The sequence below is a fragment of the Pristiophorus japonicus genome, chromosome 6, assembly GCF_044704955.1.
Source record: "Pristiophorus japonicus isolate sPriJap1 chromosome 6, sPriJap1.hap1, whole genome shotgun sequence".
Lineage (NCBI taxonomy): Eukaryota > Metazoa > Chordata > Chondrichthyes > Pristiophoridae > Pristiophorus > Pristiophorus japonicus.
This window is the reverse complement of record NC_091982.1, coordinates 155,131,801-155,156,923: the sequence shown is the minus strand read 5'-3', so window position 1 is coordinate 155,156,923 and position 25,123 is coordinate 155,131,801. Positions and strand designations below refer to the sequence as shown.

At 47.8% G+C, this 25,123-nt stretch overlaps 2 protein-coding genes across 3 annotated transcripts in view; one reads left to right on the top strand and one right to left on the bottom strand.

Moving 5' to 3' along the window:
- cox18 (cytochrome c oxidase assembly factor COX18) overlaps positions 1-22,704 on the bottom strand; it is a 103,286-nt gene extending 80,582 nt beyond the window's left edge. Inside the window, exon 1 of the mRNA XM_070883304.1 lies at positions 22,316-22,704. The gene's annotated coding sequence lies outside the window, so the exon portion shown is untranslated. The remainder of the gene's footprint in view (positions 1-22,315) is intronic.
- The window catches only part of agxta (alanine--glyoxylate and serine--pyruvate aminotransferase a), a 93,920-nt gene that overhangs the window by 42,048 nt on the left and 26,749 nt on the right, over positions 1-25,123 (top strand). Inside the window, exons 1-4 of one of the 2 annotated variants that reach the window (XM_070883298.1) lie at positions 7,621-7,917; positions 18,230-18,422; positions 23,437-23,501; positions 24,731-24,831. In XM_070883298.1, coding sequence (XP_070739399.1) covers positions 7,621-7,917; positions 18,230-18,422; positions 23,437-23,501; positions 24,731-24,831 — 656 coding nt within the window. Of the gene's footprint in view, positions 1-7,620; positions 7,918-18,229; positions 18,423-23,436; positions 23,502-24,730; positions 24,832-25,123 lie in introns of those variants that run through there. The other variant, XM_070883299.1, reaches the window with a different exon arrangement.

Below are 25,123 nucleotides of genomic sequence, written 5' to 3'. Positions count from 1 at the left end.
GGCGGCCTGGGAGCCCGTGAACCGGCTTAAAAATTTATTGCATGGGACTGCTCCGTGTACCACCCTCCGGGCCAAGTCCCCGATAAATAGTGGGAGGACTCCCGCGTAGAGTGCACTCCCTCGGGGACCCCCGCCTCCTCCGGACGGTAAGATGTTGCGCCATGGCGTGTCCGAACGGCAGACGAGGATGGCAAGGTTGAGAGTGTGCAGAAGCAGCCCGTACAGGAAACCCCTCCGCACAGAACTGAGAGGCACGGAGGGGATTTCCCCGAGGTGGCTCAAGTTGTGAGGCGCCGGCTCCCGAGGGAGGTTCCGGGGTTTGGCGCCGATGAGGAATTCCGTCCGGACGGGGGTCAGTTCAGTTCGGACGGGATCTCCCCACGTGCTTGAGCCTTCTCGACACACCTAACGGAGTCACGGCCCAGAGTTGTTTTTAGCGACTCGATGGCATTGGCCGCACGGCGGACGCCGGCCGAATTTAGGTGCTGCGCCAGCACGTCTGGCACCATCCAGCCCGCTCCTCCGCCATCGAGCAGGTCCCTGACCCTGGTCACCTCGCCAGCCACAGCCCTCTCATCCGACTGCCACCTAAAACCTCGGTTGTGGAGGTACGGATTCCCGAGCAGCGGCTCCTGCAGGACAGCCGCCACTCCATACGGTGGAGAGCTGCGCTTGGTGAAGACTTTGTTCCAGACCCTGATGAGTTCCTGGTAAAAGACAGACAGCCTCTGGACGGCGGTCCTGAGGTCCCCCAGGCGCACAAACAGGAGCTGCATGTCGTAATTGAGGCTGTACTACTGGCGGGAGAAATACGTCGCCAGCGCACGCCACCTTGGAGGGGGCTCGACGTAAAGGTATCTCTGCAGGGTCTGAAGACGGAAAGTCGCGAGCTGGGCGCTGACGCACACCAACGACTGACCGCCCTCCTCAAGCGGGAGACTCAAGACCACGGCAGAGACCCAGTGCTTCCTGTTGTTCCAGAAGAAGTCCATCAGCTTCTTCTGTATCTGCAACAGCTCTATAACTCTTTTAAAGGAGACAAATAAACATTAGGTCAAGTGACGCCCGATCTGGGGGACACTCCAAACATTTTGCAAGGCCCTTTTTTTTTTGTTTTTTAAAATATTTTTGCAGATTTTTTTTTGTTTTTTTGGGCTCTAAAAACATAATTTACAAGTGCCCCCTATAAAAGGTGAGGGGGGACACTAAAACCGGCAATTAAAACGAATCAAACTGTAAAATAAACAAAATCAAATTAAAATTTGGTTGCTGGAGGTAACGATGCACTCCAGTCCCTCCGGCGCCCACCTCTCGCGGAAGGCCGCGAGCGTACCGGTGGACACCGCGTGCTCCATCTCCAAGGACACCCTGGCGCGGATGTACGCGCGGAAGCGAGGCAGGCAGTCTGGCTGAACGACCCCCTCGACCGCCCGCTGCCTGGACCGGCTGATGGCGGAGCAGTCCTACGAGGAGGCCCTCGGACCTACCCGCTCCGCTCCACACAGGGTGCCCAAAGATCAGGAGTGTGGGACTGAAGTGCAACCAGAAATTGAGGAGCAGCCCCTTTAAATAGTGAAACAGGGGCTGCAACCTCGTACACACCATTAAAAAATATGGAACACGGACTCTTCCAGACCGCAGAAATTGCAGGCGGCCTGGGAGCCCCTGAACCGACTTAAAAATTTATTGCACGGGACTGCTCCGTGCACCACCCTCCAGGCCAAGTCCCCGATGAATAATGGGAGAACTCCCGTGTAGAGTGCCCTCCATTGGGGACCCCGCCTCCTCCGGACGGCAAGATGGTACGCCATGGTGTGTCCGGACGGCAGACGAGGATGGCAAAGTTGAGATTGTGCAGGAGCAGCCCGTACAGGAAACCCCTCCACGCAGAACTGAAAGGCACGGAGGGGATTTCCCCGAGGCGGCTCAAGTTGTGAGGCGCCGGCTCCCGAGGGAGGTTCCGGGGTTTGGCGCCGATGAGGAATTCCGTCCGGACGGGGGTCAGGTCGGATGGGATCTTCCCACGTGCTTGAGCCTCCTCGATACACCTAACTTAGTCAGTGCCCAGTGCTGTTTTTAGCGACTCGATGGCATCGGCCGGGCGGCGGACATCGGCCGAATTTAGGCGCCGCGCCAGCATGTCAGGCGCCATCCAGCCCGCTCCTCCGCCATCGAACAGGTCCCTGATCCTGGTCACCTCACCAGCCACAGCCCTCTCGTCCGACTGCCACCTAAAACCTCGGTCGTGGAGGTACGGATTCCCGAGCAGCGGCTCCTGCAGGACAGCTGCCATTCCAGCCAGTGGAGAGCTACGCTTGGTGGAGACTTTGTTCCAGACCCTGGTGAGTTCCTTGTAAAAGACAGGCAGCTCCTGGACGGCGGTCCTGACGCCCCCCAAGTTCACAAACAGGAGCTGCGTGTCGTAGTTGAGGCCGTGCTGCTGGCGGAAGAAATACGTCGCCAGAGCACGCCACCTTGGAGGGGGCTCAACGTAAAGGTATCTCTACAGGGTCTGAAGATGGAAAGTCGCTAGCTGGGTGCTGACGCACACCAATGACTGACTGCCCTCCCTAAGCGGGAGACTCAAGACCGCGGCAGAGACCCAGTGCTTCCTGTTGTTCCAGAAGAAGTCCACCAGCTTCTTCTGTATCTGCAACAGCTCTACAAACCTGTGAGCATACTCTCAGGTGCATACATTACAGAGGTCAATCATCTCAGCCCCAGGACATTGCTGCAGGACTTCCTCAGGGTAATGTCCTAGGCCCAACCATCTTCAGCTATTTAGCAATGACCTTTCCTCCATCATAATGTCAGAAGTGGAGATGTTCGCTGATGATTGCAGTGTTCAGTTCCATTCGCTACTTCTCAGATAATGGAGCAGTGCATGCCCGCATGCAGCAAGACATGGACGACAATTAGGCTTGGGCTGGTAAGTGGCAAGTAACATTCGCACCACACAAGTGCCAGGCAATGACCATCTCTAACAAGTAAGAGTCTAACCACCAGCCCTTGACATTCATTGGCATTACCATCGCCGAATCGGCCACCATCAACATTCTGGGTGGGGTCACCATTGACCAGAAACTTAACTGGGCCAGCCACATAAATACTGTGGCAACAAGAGCAGGTATTCTGCAATGAGTATCTCAGCTCCTGACTTCCCAAAGCTTTTCCACCATCTACAAGGCAAAAGTCAGAAGTGTGATGGAATACTCTCCACTTGCCTGGATGAGTGCTGCTCCAACAATACTTAAGAAGCTCAACACCATCCAAGACAAAACAGCCGCTTCATTGGTACCCCATCCACCATCTTAACCATTCATTCCCTGCTCCAGCGGCACATCGTGGCTGCAGTGTGTACCATCAAAAGATGCACTGAAGCAACTTGCCAAGGCTTCTTCGGCAGCATCTCCCAAATCCACGACTTCTACTACCTTTTTGACAGCACCTCCCAACCCTGTGACCTCCACTACTTAGAAGAACAAAGGCATACGCAAGGGAACACCATCACCTTCAGGTTCCCCTCCAAGTCACATACCATCTTGACTTGGAAATATATCGGCATTCATTCATCATCGCTGGGTCACAATCCTGATACTTCCCCCCCCCACCCCCGCCCCCCCCCCCCGCAAAAGCACTAGGGGAGTACCTTCACCACATGGACTGCAGCAGTTCAAGAAGGTGGCTCACCATTAGGATGGGCAATAAATGCTGACCATGCCAGTGACACCCACATCCCAGGAACGAATTTAAAAAAAACACATCATAAAGTCTTTGGGTCTAAAACTCTTTGTGGATTCTCGCGGTCCACTGCTGTAATTTCCGATGGGAGATGTGCGGAAATCCCTAAAAAACAGTGGAGACCGAGTTAATATGGCTGCAGACTCGGATAACGCTTGTGGAATTTCAGGGCCTTTACAGATAAATCTGAAAACCTGCCCAAAACACATCAAGTAAAGTGTCAAAAAGCAACATTTTCTGATGGGGAGGCACCTCTAGTAAAGCAACCTGCTGTTTGATGCACAGTGTACCCAGTTCTAAAATTGGCATTAAATCACAGACATGTCATAAAGCATTCCAAATTCCAATAACCCACTGTGTGAAAAAATAATTCCACCTTTTGTTCCTCAAAGGATAATCATCAGTCTAGCCCCTTCATTACCAATTTGCCAAATAGTGGAAACAATATTTCACCCATTTACCTTCTCAAAACCTTCTCACTTCTGTGCAAGTGTTACAACTGTAGAAGATACTCATCTGCTTCAGGCAGATCTTAATGTATTTGGAGATTGGGCTCAAGACTGTAAAATGATGTATAACTTAGATAAGTGCAGTGTTATGCATGTGGGCAGGGCAAATGCTCAACATTCATGCACCCTCCAGGGAAGGCATTAAAGATGGTGGAGATAGAAAAAGATTTGGGCATTCTAGTGCATACATCCTTAATACTCTTATGAATGACTCTACGAGGTTTAGTATTGTACTTGAGTTGTTGTGACCTTAGTCCCATTTATTGTAACTCCAGAGTGAGGCACAAGCATGGTGGGCAGCCTTTTATACTGGGCCCTGCACACCTATGCAGGTGACCCTCAGATCTTCCACCACAGTGCCCTCTGGTGGCATACCTTATGTGACTATACAGTTGGTATACATGGTCTACTTACATGACATCACTTCCCCCCAAGTCTTTAATGCAAATTGACTCGTACATTGACGGTGTCCTGGTTGACCATTGGAGGGTCGCTTGGTGGGCTGGTAGTGAGATTTGTTTCCAGTGGAGGTCCTAGTGGTTTCTGGTTGTAAGTCCATGACTACTCCATTCTCCTCCCCACAGAGATCATGCTAATGGCCCATTACATGCAAGTTGCATTCAAGTTCATCACATGGGTTTTACATTTACATCTTAGTACATTTGTTGGGTGGATTACAGTTGCGTTCCTTTTTGTGTCGTACATTTATATGATCAGTATAGGTATATCAGTACAGGTACACAAGGACAGTGTAGTTCCAGCACGGCCGGATGAGATCAGGTCGTCTGGTGGCGGTGCAGTGCCCATGCTAGTGGGTCTGTGGGTGAGGTGAGCTCATTTTGCTCGAGTTGCCGGAGCTCAGGACTCTTGCCATTACTCCTAGTGTCAGGCAGGCCCAAAGACAGCTGATGTGTCTGTGACCTCCCTGTCCTTTTCGTTTGCACAATGTCGCTGCTGCTCCCTGGGAAGCGGTCTGAGCGAGTGAGCGTTTCGTCTAAGCGACGATGGGGCTGCCTCGTCTTGTCTATCAGTTCGCAGGGGACTGCTGACTCGCTTTCCTTGAGGGCACCATTGTGAGCACTCTCTAGTTTGGGATCCTGGCTGGTCCCTTGCAGGACACACACACAGCCAGTGGGAGCACACCCACTACAGGGACAGTGGTCAATGGGCAGCCCAGCCATCACCAATGGCAACCTGCACCAGACCAACTGTCAAAACCCCTGGCCACCAGGGCCAACACCAGGAGCATGAGGCCAATACCCTCCAGCTTCCCTGACAAACCCTGGGATGACCTGACCCTCATCCTGATTGGTGGACAAGGAGCCCACCCAGTCTTGTGGCCCTGCCTACCACCCCACAACTACCCACATCACAGTGTATACACACCACCCACTGCTGCCGTGGCTACCCCCCTCCCCCCGAGGGATCCCACAACAGTTACACCCACTTGGTTTGTGTGTGAGGGAGGGGACAGGTATGAGGCCAGCCTCAAGCACAGGGGTCACACCTGGCAACCACACAACCCTCACCACAACCTCCCATAGCCCACCACTGATCACCTCCCCTGGTCATGACAATAAGGATATGAAAAATGCTTAGGGGGGAGTGTTGTTGTGTATGCATGCCTGTTTACTGTGTGATGTCTGTAACACTGCTATGTAACACTGAATGTACCCTTACACTGTACACACCTTGCCTGTACACCAGAGGGTGCTGCTGCTGGAGACCTAAGGGTTACCTGCACACTACAGGTAACCCAGTATAAAAAGGAACTCACAGCTTGTTGTCCTCACTCGAGGAGCTGCAAATAAAGGACTACAGGTCTACACAGTTTAAGTATCATACCCTGCCTTGTGGAGTCATTACTAAAGGTGCCTCAGGGAATAGTAGACCTCTAGGACAAGCTGCCGTTTGATGTGGTGGATGCAGACTCGCTGAATTCCTTCAAGCGAAAGCTGGATTTGTTACAGAAGATAGGTACTTCAGGGAATTTAATGGCCAGAGTGATCTCCTGGACAAGTTTCAATCGCCTAGATGAGTCAGAGAGGAATTTCCCAAATTTTTTTCCCCAAATTGGCCTGGGTTTTTTTTCTGGTTTTTTGCCTCTCCCAGGAGATCACATGGTTTTGGGTAGGGTGGAGTGTATATTTTGTGATACACAAGGTATCGCAATTATGTGGGACAGGCTCGATGGACCTTTACCTGTCTTTACCTGTCCGTCATTGTTCGTATGATGTACCCTTTCCATGGATTTAATAACCTTCCTATACTGAGGTACCCAAAACAATGCACAATACTCCAACTTTGGCCGAATGTTTTGTCCAAATGCAAGATCTTAATAACATTCAATATTCTGTTCTATTCAGTGCCCTTATGTATAAAATCCAGGATCCCATTTTCCCTTTTTACAGCCTTTTATAGCTGACTGTTTTGACTTGGTTTGATGAGCTATGATCACACAGGCAAGTGACATGGTAACACCGTGTCATAAATTAGGTCCTCTTATCACATAGTTAAATTGCTTGAGGGGAAAGTTTGTCCCCTATGTTTCAAAGGAATGAGGTACCTTCAGCAGGGGTGGATGTGTATATAAACCTCCGGTCAGGCCTCCAAAGTTCGGCTTTCGCAATAAAGTGGAAAAACCAAGAAAAGACCCTACTCATTGTTCTGGATTCAGCATTAACTTGTTGTGGCACTGTGGAGCTGACGATATTCGCACAGAACCTGATGTCAGCCCAATGACCCTACTCCCCTCCCACACTCAGTAGCCAGTCACCTGCAATCTCCAGCTCACCGCCTCCTTCTGTCAGTTGATGACCGACATGACAAGCAAACACACGACCACTTGACTTGTAGAAAAACATGCAAGTTATCTTTGAACTTATTCTATAAAAATATAAATGGCTTTAACAAATTAACCCATTCCTGACTTTGCAACAATAATCTTCAGCATGTGATCACAGATAGTGTCTCTCAAAGAAGCCAGTCTAATTTACTAGTTAACAATGTATAACTGGATTTGTTTGAATAATTAACCATTAATAAGAATGTTTTTTTTCCAATTCCATTATTTATTGACAAGACCTGGAGCTGATTCTTTTTCTTGGAGATCTGACCAGCTCCATTTCCTCTTTAGATTTTTCTTCAAGTGAACAGAGCTGGTGGGACCCAGGGGAGAGAGCAGATTTGAAAGTTTTTAAAACTTTGTGCGTGTGTTGAATTCAAAGGGTCAAGGTGTGCTGGTCAGTGCTCGGGGGGCCGTAGACCTTTCTTTTCCTTTGCAAACAAAAAAAAGGCCTCCAGAAAATAATCAAAGGCCCAATTATATGGGTGATTGCTGAGTGTGCTGCTGTGGAAAATTTTTAACAAAATGCCAGGGGTCGTGTTTCGAAGTGCTCTCCTGACCCGTCTGACAAGCTGTGGTCTTCTGGCGCAGGTCGAACGAGGCTCTGGTCCCCTGGCGCAGTTGGGCTCCTGGTGCAGGTCCTTTAGCCGCAGCATGTCAGCTTATGCTGAGCTCACGGTGCCTCCACCCCAGGCCCTCCTGCAACCACTCATTGTCCCCAAGAAGCTGCTGCTGGGGCCAGGCCCCTCCAATATCTCCTCGCGGGTCCAGGAGGCAGGAGGCAAGCAGATGATTGGACACATGCACACTGAGATGTTCCAGGTAAGCCCACTTTGTTTCTATTTTTCGGTATTTCTCCACTTTTCGTTCTAAGGGTTATTTTGCCCTTGAACGCAATAAAAAACTTGGGATGTTTCACAGAAAGTGATAAAATGCTATAGAAAGGTAAATCTTTGTAAACAGTTGGGTAAATGGGCAGTTACTTGCAGGAAACGGCAATGGTGCAATGGATTGAGATGTTTAAAAAAATATATAAGTACTTTGAAACAAAAGAGCAGGTTTGCATTGCCACCGATAAGGACCATTTTCTCTGGTGATCGACGGAAGCCATTTGCAATCAGGCTATTTGAAAGACGTCCAAGTTGTCTATTGGCTCCTTGCAGGGGTAGAAATTTGTCTTGGGCAGAGCGTAAAAGAGGTAGTATCGATGGAGTGCCTGTTATACGCCCCACCCAATATTCCGTTCACTGCAGCCAATGGAATTGGGGTGTGTAACTGGGAGCCTAGCCAATATCCCCCTTCTTGCACAACCGGCCAAGACAAATCTTTACTCTGATAACTGTTTTAATCCTCATCCACTTATTTCTCTATCACCATCTCTTCACTGAATTACACATTTGTTCCCTTCCCCTTAATGCGGATGGAGGGGACGGGCAGAGCTTTTACATAACCGGTCGGAAACTGACAGGATCAGGTGAACACTGCTTTTACACTCTGCCTGAATTTACTTTCCATTGGGGTCAGTGGAGCCCAATGTTCCCTCTGAGCTGTGCGTAATGGGAAAGATCCCGCGCAGACTGCTCACCGACTTCTCCATTGTAAATACCGTGCGCGAGCGGAAATTGAAAAGGCCGTGCACTGAAAGAAACAGGCCGCGCAGAACAAAGTGCAGCTTATAGGGAACATTGGTGGAGACTAAAGTTAGGCGGGGTGTAAAACTGGCATTTTACCCGATCCTGTGGGTTTCCTGCCCAGCGAATCCGGTTAAAATTAATCCCCTCCCACCCAACCCCCAACATTGTTTCAGTTGAAGGGAGAAATCTCTGCTGTAGGATTCTGTTGAAAGATCCCACTCAAAACCATAGCCTGGCTTTTTTCTTTCAGATGCTAGCTGACCCTCTGTGTATTTCCATTGTTTTCTCTTTTAATTTCAGAGTTGCACCGAGCACAGCCGTCCTTATTGTTTTAATCTTCGGGTGTTTTCAAGCCTTAATCCTAAATTCATAAGATCACCCAGTAGTTTTAGATGAAGAATATCTTTCAGCATATTTTGAACTGATACTTCTAGAATATCCACCTTATAGTCTGTCTCACGGTTTGAGTCGCTGGCTATTGCTCCAATGACTCCAGCATCCTGGCCATACAACCAGCTGCCTGGTGTCCATTCCAGCTGTGATCACTATCTGGGTAAAGAAATACTTCCTAACATCTGTCCTAAACATTTCCTCCACAACCCTGAATAAGCTTTGACTTTACACACTGCAGTTTTGTTAATGTTGAAATTGCTCATTTGTTGCAAACCCCTTCCTTTATAAACCGACCAACAGACACACACCAAAATAACCCACTTTTCAGTAGCAGGATAAAAGGTTGTTTTTATCTCGTACAGTAAGGACAGTTTGAAAATGTAACTATTCCGATTACATGGCCCTTGGATGGAGCTTTGCCCACCATATTATGAAATTGCATATCCACAGCCATGGTTTTCCTTTCAAAAGCAAAGCATGGTGAGAAGGTCATCCTCGCCCAGTACACTGGCCTTTTGACGGAATTCAGTTTCGGAGCAAGAGGTGCTCTTTCTCTGCAGCGTGGCAAAAAAGGGCTCTAACCTTGACTGGCTTTGTTCAACACCAAGATTGACAAACAAAGCTGAAATTTATTTAGAGTTCCCACTCTTCCATCAGCTTTTCCAGTCACCTCTGTCACCTATTTGCCCCATTGTAGCTTGACTTGTTTGCCAAGCCATGAATGTGATCACCCAGATTGAGATTAAGCCCCATGTAGATTCAACACGACAAGAAGATTGACGGTGTAGTTTGTACTGGGGGTCACAGGGGATGGACGTTGATGCAGTAGTTTGTACTGAGGGTCACAGGGGATGGACGTTGATGCAGTAGTTTGTACTGAGGTTCACAGGGGATGTAGGTTCCTTGCTGCTTCGCACAACCTGATTGCACAGTAGTTTACACTGCCTTGTTATCAGAACTTGTGTTCAGTGAAACAAACAATGAAACAGACAGGGCTATCCCAGAAATAAGAATCCTTTGAAGTTGGAATGCCTTTGTGGGTGTTTGTTGCCTTAACTTTCTGCTATTGCTACATCTGCTAGAAAATTCATAGGTTGCAGAGTAACAATTTAAGTAATTTTCCTTGACTGCAGAAACAGATTTAATCTGGCAGGTTATTTTCTTATAGGTTCTTTGGTGTCTGTGTGGTCTAGTGCAACGTGCACTAAAATTTGGTTCCTACCAATTTCATAGGGCTCAATTTAGTCTTACTCATGGAGAGAGCGGACTGAGATATATTCGCCACCGTGTGGTTTCTCAATATGCACTGCTAGTAGATGAAGCTCTGTCCCAGGAGTGTGATCCCATACAACAGGCACTTACATCTGCTCTATCTGCTGTACACTCTCTGCTGCTTTTATGTTGGTGTTTGTGATCTTCAGAGAGTGACGTCAGCACACTGACTCACTGCTGAAAATGCCTCCCTCATCCCAGTCACCATCATCATAGGCAGTCCCTCGAAACGAGGAAGACTTGTTTCCACGCCAAAAAAGGGATGAGTTCACAGGTGTTCCAATGAAGGACCTAAAGTTCCAGGTCCTGAACTACATCCTGAAGGGTGGAAGACGCCTGGATTTTTTTAACGTGTGGTGACCGTTGCACACCAGCCACCACACGGGCTTGACAGAGCTAGGTCTTGGTCCAGTGGCAAGGATTACCCAAGACGACTGGAGACCAGCTCTGCTGCACGGACCTAGTGCGCACACATATCGCAGTGTGGGCTGGCCCGTGCTGCCCCTGGGTCCCTGGCCCCAAACTCACGCCTCCCCTGGGCCCCAATCACGTTCCTCTAAAGTTTCTCGCCGCTCCTGCACCCCGATCTCGTCGCTCCTGCTGTGTCTGTCCATGCTCCAATCATTCACCTGGACCTTGATGACATCACTCTTCACTGCCGTCGCAGCTGGTGCTGCTCTCTGAAGTTGGAGACTTTAAGTTGCTCCCAGTAGGAGAAGCATAAACCCACCAAACAGAAATGCATCTGAAGAAACAGGCACTACCAGGCATCTCAGAAAAATCTTACTGTACCTCAACAATTAACTCTTCGTCCTGCTCAGTAGCACAGAGCAAGGATTGGAAAACATTGTATTGCAATCCAACAAGGATATAGGATAACTCACAAAACTGGGAATGTATAAATTTGTAACAATAAAGTCAGATGAAGTGCAAGAAAAAGAGAAAATGTTGGACGTACACAGCAGGTCAATTATCATACGTAAAAAGAATGTCTGCAAGTGTCAGTCGTGGCTCAGTGGGTAGCACTGTCCCCTCTTGAGTCAGAAGGTTGTGGGTTCAAGATCACCCCAGGAATTTTAGCAAAAAAATCTAAACTGACACTCCAGTGTAGTGCTGCACTCTTGGAGGAGCCGTCTGTCAGATGAGATGGTAAACGGAGGTTTGGTATCCTGGCCAACATTTATCCCTCAATCAACATAACAAAAACAGATGATCTGGTCATTATTATTGTGCTCCTAACACAGGTGAGGCTGCACACAGGGAGGTTAAAGTAACAGTGACCTCAGTCTTTAATAAGACACTCCAGAGTGAGGAACAGGCCTTAGGGGCCAGTTTATATACAGTGCTCCCAAGGGATGCTGGGACTTCAGGGGAATCACTCCCTGGTGGCTGAACATGGGAGTGCATGCTTTACAGATACACAACATCACTCCCCCCAAAAAGGCAAAGTGAAAACTATTTACAAGGTGAGGCGGTCGGGAGCCTTTCTTTCCCTGGTGGACCGCATCGGTACAAATGTCTGTTCTGGTGTGTTGGCTGTGCCCTCGCTGGGCTGGCGTGTTGTTGGCCCTGCAGGGCTGCTGGGTGAGCCTGGCCTTGCTGGGCTGTTGGGCATGATGGGTTCGATTTCCTGGTCTGGCGTGGTGTCGTTGATCCTTTGGGTGTGTGTTGTGGGATCGAAAGAGATGGTGTCTGTTTTGGGTTGTTTAGGGCAGTCTGTGAACCGCAGCCTCGGTTGGTCCAGGTGCTTTCTGCAAATTTGTCCATTGTCTAGTTTGACCACAAACACCCTACTCCCTTCTTTAGCTATCACCGTGCCCGCGATCCACTTGGGACCATGTCCATAGTTTAGTACATACACAGGGTCATTCAGATCAATTTCCCGTGACACAGTGGCGCGACCATCGTTTACATTTTGTTGCTGCTTGCTGCTGCCTGCTCTCTACCTGATCATGCAGGTTGAGGTGAACCAGCGAGAGTCTGGTTTTAAGTGTCTTTTTCATGAGTAGCTCAGCCGGGGGCACCCCTGTGAGCGAGTGGGATCTCGTGAGGTAGCTGAGCAGTACTCGGGACAGGCGGGTTTGGAGTGAGCCTTCTGTGACTTGTTTAAGGCTCTGTTTGATGGTTTGTACTGCCCGCTCTGCCTACCCATTGGAGGCTGGTTTAAACGGGGCCGAGGTGACATGTTTGATCCCATTGCGGGTCATGAATTCTTTAAATTCGGCACTGGTGAAACTTGGCCCATTGTCACTGACCAGTATGTCAGGCAGGCCGTGGGTGGCAAACATGGCCCTCAGGCTTTCAATGGTGGCGGTGGCAGTGCTTCCCGACATTATTTCGCATTCAATCCATTTTGAAAAAGCATCCACCAGGAACATTTTACCGAGAAATGGGCCCGCATAGTCGACATGGATCCTCGACCGCGGTCTGGAGGGCCAGGATCACAAACTTAGTGGTGCCTCTCTGGGTGCGTTGCTCAACTGAGCACATACGCTGCATTGCCGTACACAGGAATCGAAGTCAGAGTCGATACCAGGCCACCACACGTGGGATCTGGCTATCGATTTCATCATTACAATACCCGGGTGTGTGCTGTGGAGATCTGAGATGAACGTCTCCCTGCCCTTTTTTGGTAGCACTACGTGGTTACCCCACAACAGGCAGTCTGCCTGAATGGACAGCTCGTCCTTTCGCCGCTGGAACGGCTTGATTGGCTCTTGCATTTCAACGGGGATGCTGGCCCAGCTCCCATGCAATACACAGTTTTTTACTAGGGACAGCAGAGGATCTTGGCTGGTCCAAGTCTTAATCTGGTGGGCCGTGACAGGTGATTTATCATTTTCAAACGCTTCCATGACCATCAACAAGTCTGTGGGCTGCGCCACCATCAACAAGTTTGCAGGCTGCGCCATTTCCACCCCCGTGGTGGGCAATGATAGCCGACTGAGAGCATCCGCACAGTTCTCGGTGTCTGGCCTGTGGCAGATGGTATAGTTATACACTGATAGCGCGAGTGCCCACCTTTGTATGCGGGCTGAGGCATTAGTATTTATCCCCTTGTTTTCAGTGAACAGGGATGTGAGGGGCTTGTGATCGGTTTCCAGCTCAAATTTGAAGCCAAACAGGTACTGATGCATTTTCTTTACCCCGAACACACACGCTAATGCCTCTTTCTCAATCATACTGTAGGCACTTTCGGCCTTAGACAAGCTCCTGGAAGCATAGGCGACGGGTTGCAACTTCCCCGCAACGTTAGCTTGTTGTAATACACACCCGACTTCGTATGACAATGCGTCACATGCTAACACAAGTCTTTTACACGGGTTATACAATACAAGCAGCTTGTTGGAGCCTAAAATGTTTCTGGCTTTCTCAAAAGCAATTTTTTTCCCCATACCCAGTTCTCACCTTTGCGCAATAACACATGTAGGGGCTCTAAAAGGGTGCTTAACCCTGGTAGGAAGTTACCAAAATAGTTGAGGAGTCCCAGGAACGACCGCAGCTCCGTGACGTTCTGTGGCCTGGGCGTGTTCCTGATAGCCTCTGTCTTGGCGTCTGTGGGCCGAATGCCGTCCGCTGCGATCTTTCTCCCCAAAAACCCCTCTTCTGTTGTCATGAAGACGCATTTCGACCTCTTCAGCCGCAGCCGTATGCGATCCAGTCGCTGGAGGACTTCCTCCAGGTTTTGTAGGTGCTCGGCGGTGTCCTGACCCGTGACCACTATGTCGTCCTGAAAGACTACCGTGTGTGGTACCGACTTGGGTAGGCTCTCCATGTTTCTCTGGAAGATCGCTGCAGCCGACCGAATTCCAAACGGGCATCTGTTGTAGATGAACAGTCCCTTGTGCGTGTTGATGCAGGTGAGGCCCTTCGAAGACTTCTCCAGCTCCTGCGTCATGTAGGCCGAAGTCAGGTCGAGCTTGGTGAATGTCTTGCCTCCTGCCAGCGTCGCAAATAGGTCGCCTGCCTTAGGTAGCGGGAAACGATTAATAGTTACTTTATAATCGCCGCAAATCCTGACCGTGCCATCGCTTTTGAGTACTGGAACAATCGGGCTGGCCCACTCGCTGAATTCCACTGGGGAGATGATGCTCTCGCATTGCAGCCTGTCAAGCTCGATTTCCACTCTCTCCCTCATCATGTGAGGTATCGCTCGCTCCTTGTGATGAATGGGTCGTGCCTCTGGGACCAAGTGGATCTGCACCTTCGCCCTGGAAAAGTTTCCAATGCCTGGCTCAAAAAGGGAAGGAAATTTGTTAAGAACCTGGGTACATGAGGCCTCATCGACACGTGATAGCGTTCGGATGTCATCCCAGTTCCAGTGGATTTTGCCCAGCCAGCTTCTTCCAAGCAGTGTGGGGCCATCGCCCGGGACAATCCAGAGTGGCAGTTCGTGCACCATGCCCTCGTAGGTGACCTTGACCATAGCACTGCCCAGGACAGTGATAAGCTCTTACATTCTCAGTTCCGTGTGGATGGGACTCAGGACTGGTCTGAATGCCTTGTTGCACCACAGTCTCTCAAACATCTTTTTACTCATGATGGATTGGCTAGCGCCAGTGTCTAGTTCCATAGCTACGGGTAAGCCATTCAATTTTACATTTAGCATTATAGGTGGACATTTCGTCGAAAATGTGTGCATCCCGTGTACTTCAGCATCTGCCTCCACTCTCTGAGGCTCGAAATTGCTTTGATCCACCATGGACCGATCTTCCCCTGCCATGTGGTGGTTAGCAGATTTTGCAGAGCTTGCAGCTCGTTGGAGGTGCCCCATTGTTCCATAGCTCTTGCAAACATACCCTTTGAAGCGGCATGAATCGGCTGAATGGAAGCCTCCACAACGCCAACAAGGTGTGAATTGCCTTGCATGCATCCTTTGTTGGGGACTCTGAGTCATCTGGGTCACCTGAGGCCTGCTGGCAGTTGCAGACTCGTAGGTTCTGCCCTGTACATTTCTGCTCGCAAACACAGTTCCAATTAATTTATTAACATTGCTAGCACTTGTGTGCTGAGAGATTTGTTTGGTGTTATTACTGGTGGACATAAACGCCTGTGCTATCGCAATGGCCTTACTGAGGGTCGGTGTCTCTATAGTCAAAAGTTTTCGTAGGATGGTCTCGTGGCCAATGCCCAGTACAAAAAGGTCTCTGAGCATTTGCTCCAGGTAGCCATCAAACTCACATTGTCCTGCAAGTCGACTTAGCTCGGCGACGTAGCTTGCCACTTCCTGACCTTCAGATCGCTGGCACGTGTAGAACCGATACCTCGCCATCAGCACGCTCTACCTCGGGTTAAGATGCTCCCAAACCAGTGTATGCAGCTCCTCATACGACTTATCTGTGGGTTTCACCAGAGCCAGAAGATTCTTCATGAAGCTGTAGGTCGGTGCCCCGCAGACTGTGAGGAGGACCGCTCTCCTTTTTGCAGCGCTTCCTTCTCCATCCAGCTCGTTGGCTACAAAGTACTGGTCTAGCCGTTCGACATAGGCTTCCCAGTCCTCACCCTCTGAGAACTTCTCCAGGATGCCCACAGTTTTCTGCATCTTTGCATTGGATTCGTATTCTCGTCGCCAGTTATTGTGTTCATAACACAGGGTGATTAAAGTAACAGTGACCTCAGTCTTTAATAAGACACTCCAGTGAGGAATAGGCCTTAGATGCTGGGAACCCTTGGGACTTCAAGGGATGAGCTCCCTGATGGCGGAACATGGGAGTGCATGCTTTACAGATCCACAACAATTATCACATTGCTGTTTGTGGGAGTTTGCTGGGCGCAATTTGGCTGCTACGTTTCTCACATTACAACAGTAACGACACTTCAAAAGTACTTAATTGGTTGTGAAGCGCTTTGAGATGTCCGGTGGTTGTGAAAGGCGCGATATAAATGCAAGACTTTCTTTTTTAACTGTCTTTAATGTTCCAATAAAGGAGGGGGCATTTTATGATATGGGGCAGTCGCCACACCAATGGTTAGAAAAGATTTTTCTACTGACATGAATGGAACTGTTTATACCCATTTTCAACGGTCAGGTCATTAGCTTGATGGGTTTCTTTTTAGCTGCTGATTTAGACTGGTGAGAGAGCCATGCTAGTAGCTCGAGCAGAAAATTGTATATGTGAAATATAAACTTGCAGAATGGGCATATAATTGTTAAATAAATTTAAACACAGATAAGTGTGACGTATTATATTTTGGTAAGAAAAATAAGGAGGTCAAATATTACTTGGAAAATGAGTATCTAAATTGGGTAGTGGAGCAAAGGGATCTGGGATACTAAAAGTAGCAACGCAGAATAATAAACCCATAAAAAAGCAAACCAAGCACTAGGGTTTATTTCTAGAGGGATAGAATTGAAAAATAAAGATGTTATGCTCAACTTGTATTGAACCTTGGTTAGACCACACTTGGAGTACTGCGTACAGTTCTAATTACCATATTATAAAAAAGGATATAGAGGCACTGGAGGGGATGCAAAACGATTTACAATGATGATAACAGAAATGCGAGGTTATACCTATCAGAAAAGGATGAACAGAGCGGGTCTCTATTCTCTTGAAAAGAGAAGACTGAAGGGTGACCTGATAGAGGTCTTTAAAATTCTGAAATATTTTGATAGAGTAGACACAGAGAGTATCTTTCCACTAGTGGGGAAGAGTCAAACTAGAGGCCATCAATAAAAGATAGTCACCAAGAAATCAAATAGAGAATTCAGAAGAAACCTCTTTACCCAGAGAACGTGGAACTTGCTACACAGAGAATGGTTGAAGTGAATAGCATAAATGCATTTAAGGGGAGGCTAGACAAGCATATGAGGGAGAAGGGGATAGAGGGTTATGCTGAGAGTTAGATGAGGAAAGATGGGAGGAGGCTCGAGTGGAGCATAATGCCAGCATGGACTGGTTGGGCCGAATGGCCTGTTTCTGTGCCGTATATCCTATATGATAGAAATAGAAATGCACCATTCGGCCCAACCAGTCTGTGCTTGCGTTTACCATCAGCGCGAACAAATAATCCTAATCACAATTTCAGCTCTGTTCCCATATCCCGTTATTCCCCTTTCCTTCGTCCAACTATCCAATCTAATCTTGAATGTCGACAGTTTCTTTCTCAACCACTAACCTTGGAAGTGAATTCCACAGCCTTGCAACTCTCTGCCTTTGACACGGTTGACCATTCCATCCTCCTCCAATGCCTCTCCACCATCGACAAGCTTGGTGGGACTGCCTGGTTCCATTCTTATCTATCTAATCGTAGCCAGAGAATCACCCACAATGGCTTCTCTTCCCACTCCCACATTGTTGCCTCTGGTGACCCCCAGGGATCTATCCTTGGCACCTTCCTATTTCTCATCTATATGCTGTCCCTGAATTGAGTTTCCAGCCACATACCTGCGGCATAACTAAGACCGACTATTTCCACCTCCGTAAATCACCCGTCTCTGCCCTTGCCTCAGCTCATCCGCTGCTGAAACCATCACCCATGCCTTTGTTACCTTTAGACTTGGCTATTCCAACGCATTCCTGGCTGGTCTCCCACATTCAACACTACGTAAACTTGAGGTCATCCAAAACTCGGCGCTATATAAATACAAGTTGTTGTTGTTTCTCCTGCTCTCGGTTCCATTACTTGTATCCATGGCCTCTCATTCTAGGAATGTCAGAGCTTCTTTTTTCTCTTTCCAAGGGTATTTATCAGAATTTTCTACTATTTTTTTTTAGATTTTCAACATTTCCAGCTTTCTTTTTACCTTAAGTGCAGTTAAAAAAAAATCAGCCAAGATTAGCTTCCGAACAGCTTTGAAGTGAGTGTGTCACCATTTCCTTCTCTTGGTGCAGATTATGGACGAGATCAAAGCTGGGATACAGTATGCCTTTCAAACCACAAACAACTTGACTCTGGCAATCAGTGGCTCTGGGCACGCAGCAATGGAAGCAGCCTTGGTTAATGTGGTGGAGCCAGGAGATGTGGTGCTAATCGGAATTCATGGCGTATGGGGTGAAAGGGCAGCGGACATCGCTGAGAGAATTGGTACAAATTCTACATCTTCCATGATAAACTCTGTATATTGTGTGCATCAGACCTTAATTTTTCCCCCCACTTATGCATCAGTACAGCTGGACATTTTCCTAGCAGGCCATTGGCATGGGATGGATTTGATATGTTGAGAATATTAGTATAATTATACATTTATTCTTTCCTCCTTTCTGGAACCAAGCATCATCCCCTGATGTAAGGGTTGATTTCAGATCACCGACAGTGTCAAAAATTAGCCACAAGGAGGAGCAGACAGGTTTTCCACACAAAAGGCTACCAGTTAAACTTAAAGCTGTGGCGATTCAGAGTAAAACTAGGGAATTGGTAAGAAATTGGGTGAAGGGTAAAAGGCAACAGGCACTGGTCAGAGGAGTCATGTCAAAGTGTGGTGGAAATATTGTGCAGTGTCAAGACCACTACAGTATCTAATTTGCACCAATGATTTGCACTCCGAAACTCAATGCAAATAGATCAAATTTGTGAATGGTACTAAACTGGGAGGGGCAATGGAATCAGAGACGGCAGCTCAGAAATTGCAGAATGAGATGGACGAAGTATGTAAGCAGACAGACGAAATTTAATGCCGACCAGCATGAAGCATTGCACGTTGGAAGGAAAAATGGGCAACACATGTGTTCCATGAATAATGTTGAAATAACCAAGAATGAAGTTGAAAGCGACCTGGGAGCCTTAATGCTCAATACGCCCACCAATGCAGAGCAGCAATCAACAAAGCCAATAGAATGTAAAATTCTATAGTCAAAACAGCAGATTACAAGTTAGAGTAAGTTGTGATCAAACGGTACATTGCTCTGGTCAGACTGCACCTTGAGTACTGTGTCCAGTTCTGGTTGCTAAGAAACAAGGAAGGCATTTAAGCACCAGAGACAGTGCAGGGAAGAGCTACAAAACTGACTCCCGGTGTCAGGGATTTGAATTTTGAGGAAAGACCGAGGGACATGGGTTTTTGGGCCTAGAGAGGGAGGCATCTAAGAGGTGATCTTATAGAAGTAAATGATATCAAAAAGGTTCATCTGGAATCTACTTCAAATTAAATTGTGGCAGTAGACAAGAGAACACAGATTTCAAACTTGTAAATGATCATTTTAGGACTAATCTCAGGAGGTTCTTTTTCCACACAGAGTGATCAGCACTTGGAATGGACACCCTGATGGAGCAGTGGAGACGAAAACCCTGGAATCATTTAAGAAACAATTCGATGCAGCAATGGGGGCAGTGTAGGATCTTTCTGGATGGATAAATTAAGATGGGCTGAAAGGCCGCCCTCCTCCGAAAATATCTTGTGATCTTGTGACTCCTCCTCTGATTCCTCCACTTGATTGTACTTGACCTCTCCCTGTAATGGTAAACCCGAGATCGGGTACTCATCAGGTAGTAGTGTGCATGAACCTGTGTGTGTGCAGGAATGCTGTGGAACAGTACTCTGCTGCAGTCCCATGCTCTAGCCTGCTCACTCGTTTCACTTTGCACTCATTGATCTATGCTCCCAGATAAATGCAACACAATCAGATGCTGCTTGGCTGCAATCCTGAAGACTTCATTCACAGCACAAAAGTCTCTTATTCTGTAACTGATTCTCTACTTATAAGAACATAAGAAATAGGAGCAGGAGTAGGCCATATGGCCCCTTGAGCCTGTTCCGCCATTCAGTAAGATCATGGCTGATCTGATCATGGACTCAGCTCCACTTCCCTGCCCGCCCCCTTATCCCCTTATTGTTTAAGAAACTGTCTATTTCTATCTTAAATTTATTCAATATCCCAGCTTCCACAGCTCTCTGAGGCAGCGAATTTCACAGATTTACAACCCTCTGAGAGAAGAAATTGCTCCTCATCTCAGTTTTAAATGGGCGGCCCCTTATTCTAAGATTATGCCCTCTAGTTCTAGTCTCCCCGTCAGAGGAAACATCCTCTCTGCATCCACCTTGTCAAGCCCCTTCATAAACTTATACATTTCGATAAAATCACCTCTCATTCTTCTGAATTCCAATGAGTAGAGGCCCAACCTACTCAACCTTTCCTCATAAGTCAACCCCCTCATCTCCAGAATCAACTTAGTGAACCTTCTCTGAACTGCCTCCAAAGCAAGTATATGCTTTCGTAAATATGGAAACCAAAACTGCATGCAATATTCCAGGTGTGGCCTCACTAATACCTTATATAGCTGTAGCAAGACTTACCTGCTTTTATACTCCATCTCCTTTGCAATAAAGGCCAAGATACCATTGGCCTTCCTGATCACTTGCTGTACCTGCATACTATCCTTTTGTGTTTCATGCCACTCTAATTTGTTCTGTCTCCATCACTCTATCTTTGTATCTACTCATTCTGTAACCCACTTTCCTTCTTTCAGTATGGCGCTTACACACATTTGTTGTCTCTATCGCTTCATGCGTTTCCATCTTTCTCTCTCCCTCTTTCTGAAAGCCTGACTTTCCTTATGAATGTTGTCTGTCTTCTATCTCCCAATCTCTCTGTTTACCTCACAAACTTGCAGTTTTTCCCTTGATGCACATCTCAGGCTTTGCTGGTCTTCGTGTCATTGTCAGACTAGATATGGACCCCAGGTCTGATGGCACATTTTGGAGTTGCTGCAACAGGGTGCAGGTGAGAAAGGAACCAAGGCCACAGGTGGAAGGGATCATGGATTTGGGGGTCAGGGTAATATTTGGGGCCAGGAGGTAAGGTGGAAGGGATCAGGAGACTGGACTTGTGATAGGAGGAAGTATGCAAAAAAAAATGCAGTGGTATTTTGTATTTAAAAAAAAAAGTTGGCATTCTACAAAAATGGTGCAGATCGAGATATTGGCCCAGAAATCCCGGTTTCTCCTTCCCGCGAGCATTCGGCTGGATTCTAGAAAAAAGATGCACACTTACCTAAAGCAGCTGTGCCCACGAGAGATCCCGGTTCTGAGGCGTCAACTAACTGCGCGTAGCATGCGCGTGCAATTCGGAACGTGCGCAGTGCTGGAGCTGCAGTCACATGGCTCTGGGCAGCCAATCCAGGTAAAGTATATTCTCATTCGTAATAATGGGAACTGCGTAAGTTGGAGTTCCCATTATTATGCATGAGAACCCCCCCCAAACACACAAAACATTAATAAAAAATAGAACAAATACACTACATATTTAACATTAATTTAAATTAAACTTATTTATTATTAAAAAAAGATATTTTTCTAATTTAAAAAAAAATTAATTATGCTTTAAAATAAATTTAACACAGTGAGCAGGATTTAAAAAAATAACGTGTTTTTTAAATTTTATTTTTTATGTTTTAGGTGTGTTTTAAAACTCTTACACCTGTAAAAGTAGGTTATGCGCCTGCTTTTATCAGACGCAAGAGTTTTCACGACATCCACTGGGCAAGTATGGGTAAATACCGCAATCTTGCCCATGCGAATGTCCTGGCTGTGGGGATATGGAAGATCTGTCAAGCTCCAGACAGATCGGAAAAGCCGGTTTTCTGAGCATGCTCATTGTGCGCTGCAAACCGGCTTTTGCAATGCCTTCCCGGGTCCATGCACACTTCGTTCGGACCCAGGGAGACCGGGATTTCTGCGCCATTTATTTTTATAGTGCTGGGTTGAGTGATAGCAAGAGTTCAAGAACTGACCTGGGAAGTAGCAGGCGCAGGTGGCTTAGAATCAGAATACTAAGGGATGAGGGGGTTGGAATTGTCTTGTGGTCTGAGAGGGCAAGAGAGAATGGGGCTGGAGCTGGAGTTGGCAGGGAGTGGGAGTGGGTTGCAGCTTCAGTCCTGGGGCTACAGTGAGGAAGACTTACTCAAGGATTGGAGGTATTAATATTACAGTTATTAAAATGGAAAAGATGTAATTATGAAAGCAAAAGCATTTAAACACTCACTCGCTTTCCCTTGTTTTTTTTCCTTGGGTGACTGTACTCAGAAGTAAGCTGACTTGGCCCAGGAGTTTCTTGTTCCTGAGGCTCTTAGGCTCCTATACCATCCCTCAAAAGTATTCCTGAGTTTGGAAGGTCTTGTACTTTGAAGGTCACCATAGCCGTCTAAGCTCTGGAATTATCCCTTTAACTTCTCCACTTTTCTCTCCTCCTTTAAGACACTCCTTAAAACCTACCACTTGGCCACCTGTTCTAATATCTCCTTATGTGGCTCCGTGTCAGATTTTGATTGATTACGCTCCTGTTAAACACTTCGTGACATTTTTCTCTGTTAAAGGCGCTATATAAATGCACGTTGTTGTGGTGCCACAGGTCTCTCTATTCGAGCCCTGAAGTCTGTGCTATTGGCTGAACAAGCCAACAGGCTGGTACCGTACTGTGCCCGGATAGGACATCTGGGGGCTGAAATTGCCCCCCGACTAAAAAGTGGCACATCTACCATATTTTCTTCTCCCCCCCAATCCATGCACTTGGAGTAGATGTCACTCTGAGTCATTGCGTTGCATTACAACGTCCCTCCACTTCAGTTAAAGGGGAGGGCTGCTGCAAGCTCTGCATGTAGTTTAGTTTGGCCCACGAGGCCACAAATAAAACAGCAGTGCGCTCTCCCCTTTAAGGGCGGACGCGCCACCTAGGCACACACAGCTTCCCGCAGGGGAAATCTGTCAATGGCACCGAACGGCGGCGGCGCCGGTCCTGCGGGGCAATTTCCAACGGCGGGGGGTGGAAAGGGGTCGCCGTCGGTGGGTGGGGGGGTTGGCGAGTGCCTGATGGGGTGGGAAAACGGGCAGTGCGGAAACATGTTCTCGACGCTCCCAGCCCGGGGGCAATATAGGAAGGATCGGGCCATCCATCTGCCCCCGGTCAGTAAGGCCTATCCGCTCCATATGGAGTTTAAGGAGGGGGGCAATTTCGGCCCACAGACTGAGTAGATTTGAAATCAGATGGCAATGAAGTAAGACTTCCAGCCTTTGAAATGCTGAGGTTTCTGTTAACGACAGCACCCAGTGCATCGTGTTACAATAGATAGCACCACAGTGACACTGTCCTTTCACTTTGTATTTAAGGCGGCGATGTCAGGAGATTTGTAAAACCTCCAGGGGAAAATTTCACCTTGCAAGAAATCGAGCAGGTTTGTGTCTATGTGTCTGTGTGCACGTGTGTTTGTGTGTATGTGTCTGTGTGCACGTGTGTTTGTGTGTATGTGTCTGTGTGCACGTGTGTTTGTGTGTATGTGTCTGTGTGCACGTGTGTTTGTGCCTCCTTTCCCTCGGATGCAAAAAAAGGTGGGAATTTGGCGACAGTCACGTCGACACAATGGTTTAATTCCAGTCCCCTAAATCAGAGAGAATGTCGTTAGTAATGTTTACAATCTTGTTTGCAATTCTGACTGGCTGAAAAGCCAGTGCATTGGGTTGGATAGATTTGCTACAGTGCCGCCTGCTGGCCCAGACCAAAGGAGCCCCCTCACCGTGCATTATGGCTTTAAGTTAGAATCTCTGGCTCATCAAAGCTCTTGTATTCTGGTGCAGTTAGCCATCAGGCAGCCCCTTCCCCAGGGATTCAATAATGGTGGGCATATGGGAGGGTTTGTAAGTGAGGGCTGGCCGCTCAGATGATAGACAAGCACAGCGGTTGAGTCTGTGTATAACAGGTGAGCCCATTACCGCTTAATTCAAACACAAAGGAAAGGAAACTGGGAGAATCTTTCACACTCATCCACAGCAGGGCTGAGGTGACCCATCCCGCCAACCCCCAAACACTGACCCACGAGTAGCAAAATGTTAGCACCCTATCAGGTGTGGGTTAATATAAACCATAGAAGCTCGGAGACATGCCAGAATCCTCGTGGAACCATCCTTCAACTTGCTCCTTCAAGTTCCTCCTGCAGGATGGTAACAAGATTTGTGGCTCAGAGTTCAGCTCTTACAGGGGAAGACACTGAGTCCTGCTTCTCTTCACCTCCCAGGTTTCACTAATCATGTCGTAAGCCTGGTTTGTCAGCTGCCCACTCGGTAAGGGAATGGCACGAAACCCATTGACGGGAGAGTGATCATGATAAATTCTTATAGCCGAGTGAGACAAGGCTTTGTGACGTTAGCGCGATCAGCGATCGATGGGTAGAAATGAGGCTGAGAAGGAAAGGAGCCCATTTGCCCACTTAGCAAAAACTCTGTTCCTGATTGAAGGCGACCAGTGCTACACACATGGGTGCACTTTGCATGAAGCATGTCCAACAGCACCAGGTGGAAAGGGGCACAGCAATGGCGAAGCGTGGTTCTCAAAGTCGGTTGTTATACTGGTCGGCGTTGCTTTCGGCCGTGTGCGGGTGCCATGTAAAAGATTTGCTTTGCTTTGCAGGCTCTGGTGCAGCACAAGCCCATTCTGTTTTTCATGACACACGGGGAATCCTCCTCAGGCGTGGTTCAGCAGATGGATGGGATGGGTCCTCTATGTCATAAGTAAGTATATGCCAATCACTCAGCACAGACTCAACAATGCCACAGGAACATTTCATCTTCAACTTTAGTTTTCCTGCTTTTGATTTAAAAAGCTACAAGACTGCTGTATTTACTGAAAAGAAATCCCAACTGATGTCTTCTTGTCCCGACAGCAGCTGTTCCTTGGGTCCCCTTTTCCAAAGCTTTCTCCCAGTCAGTGTGACTCCTCATTTCCATCCCTCTTCTACAATGATGCTCCTAAAGATTTTGGCTCACCTTTCTCTTCTCCTCCAACCCTAATCTCAATAAAGAC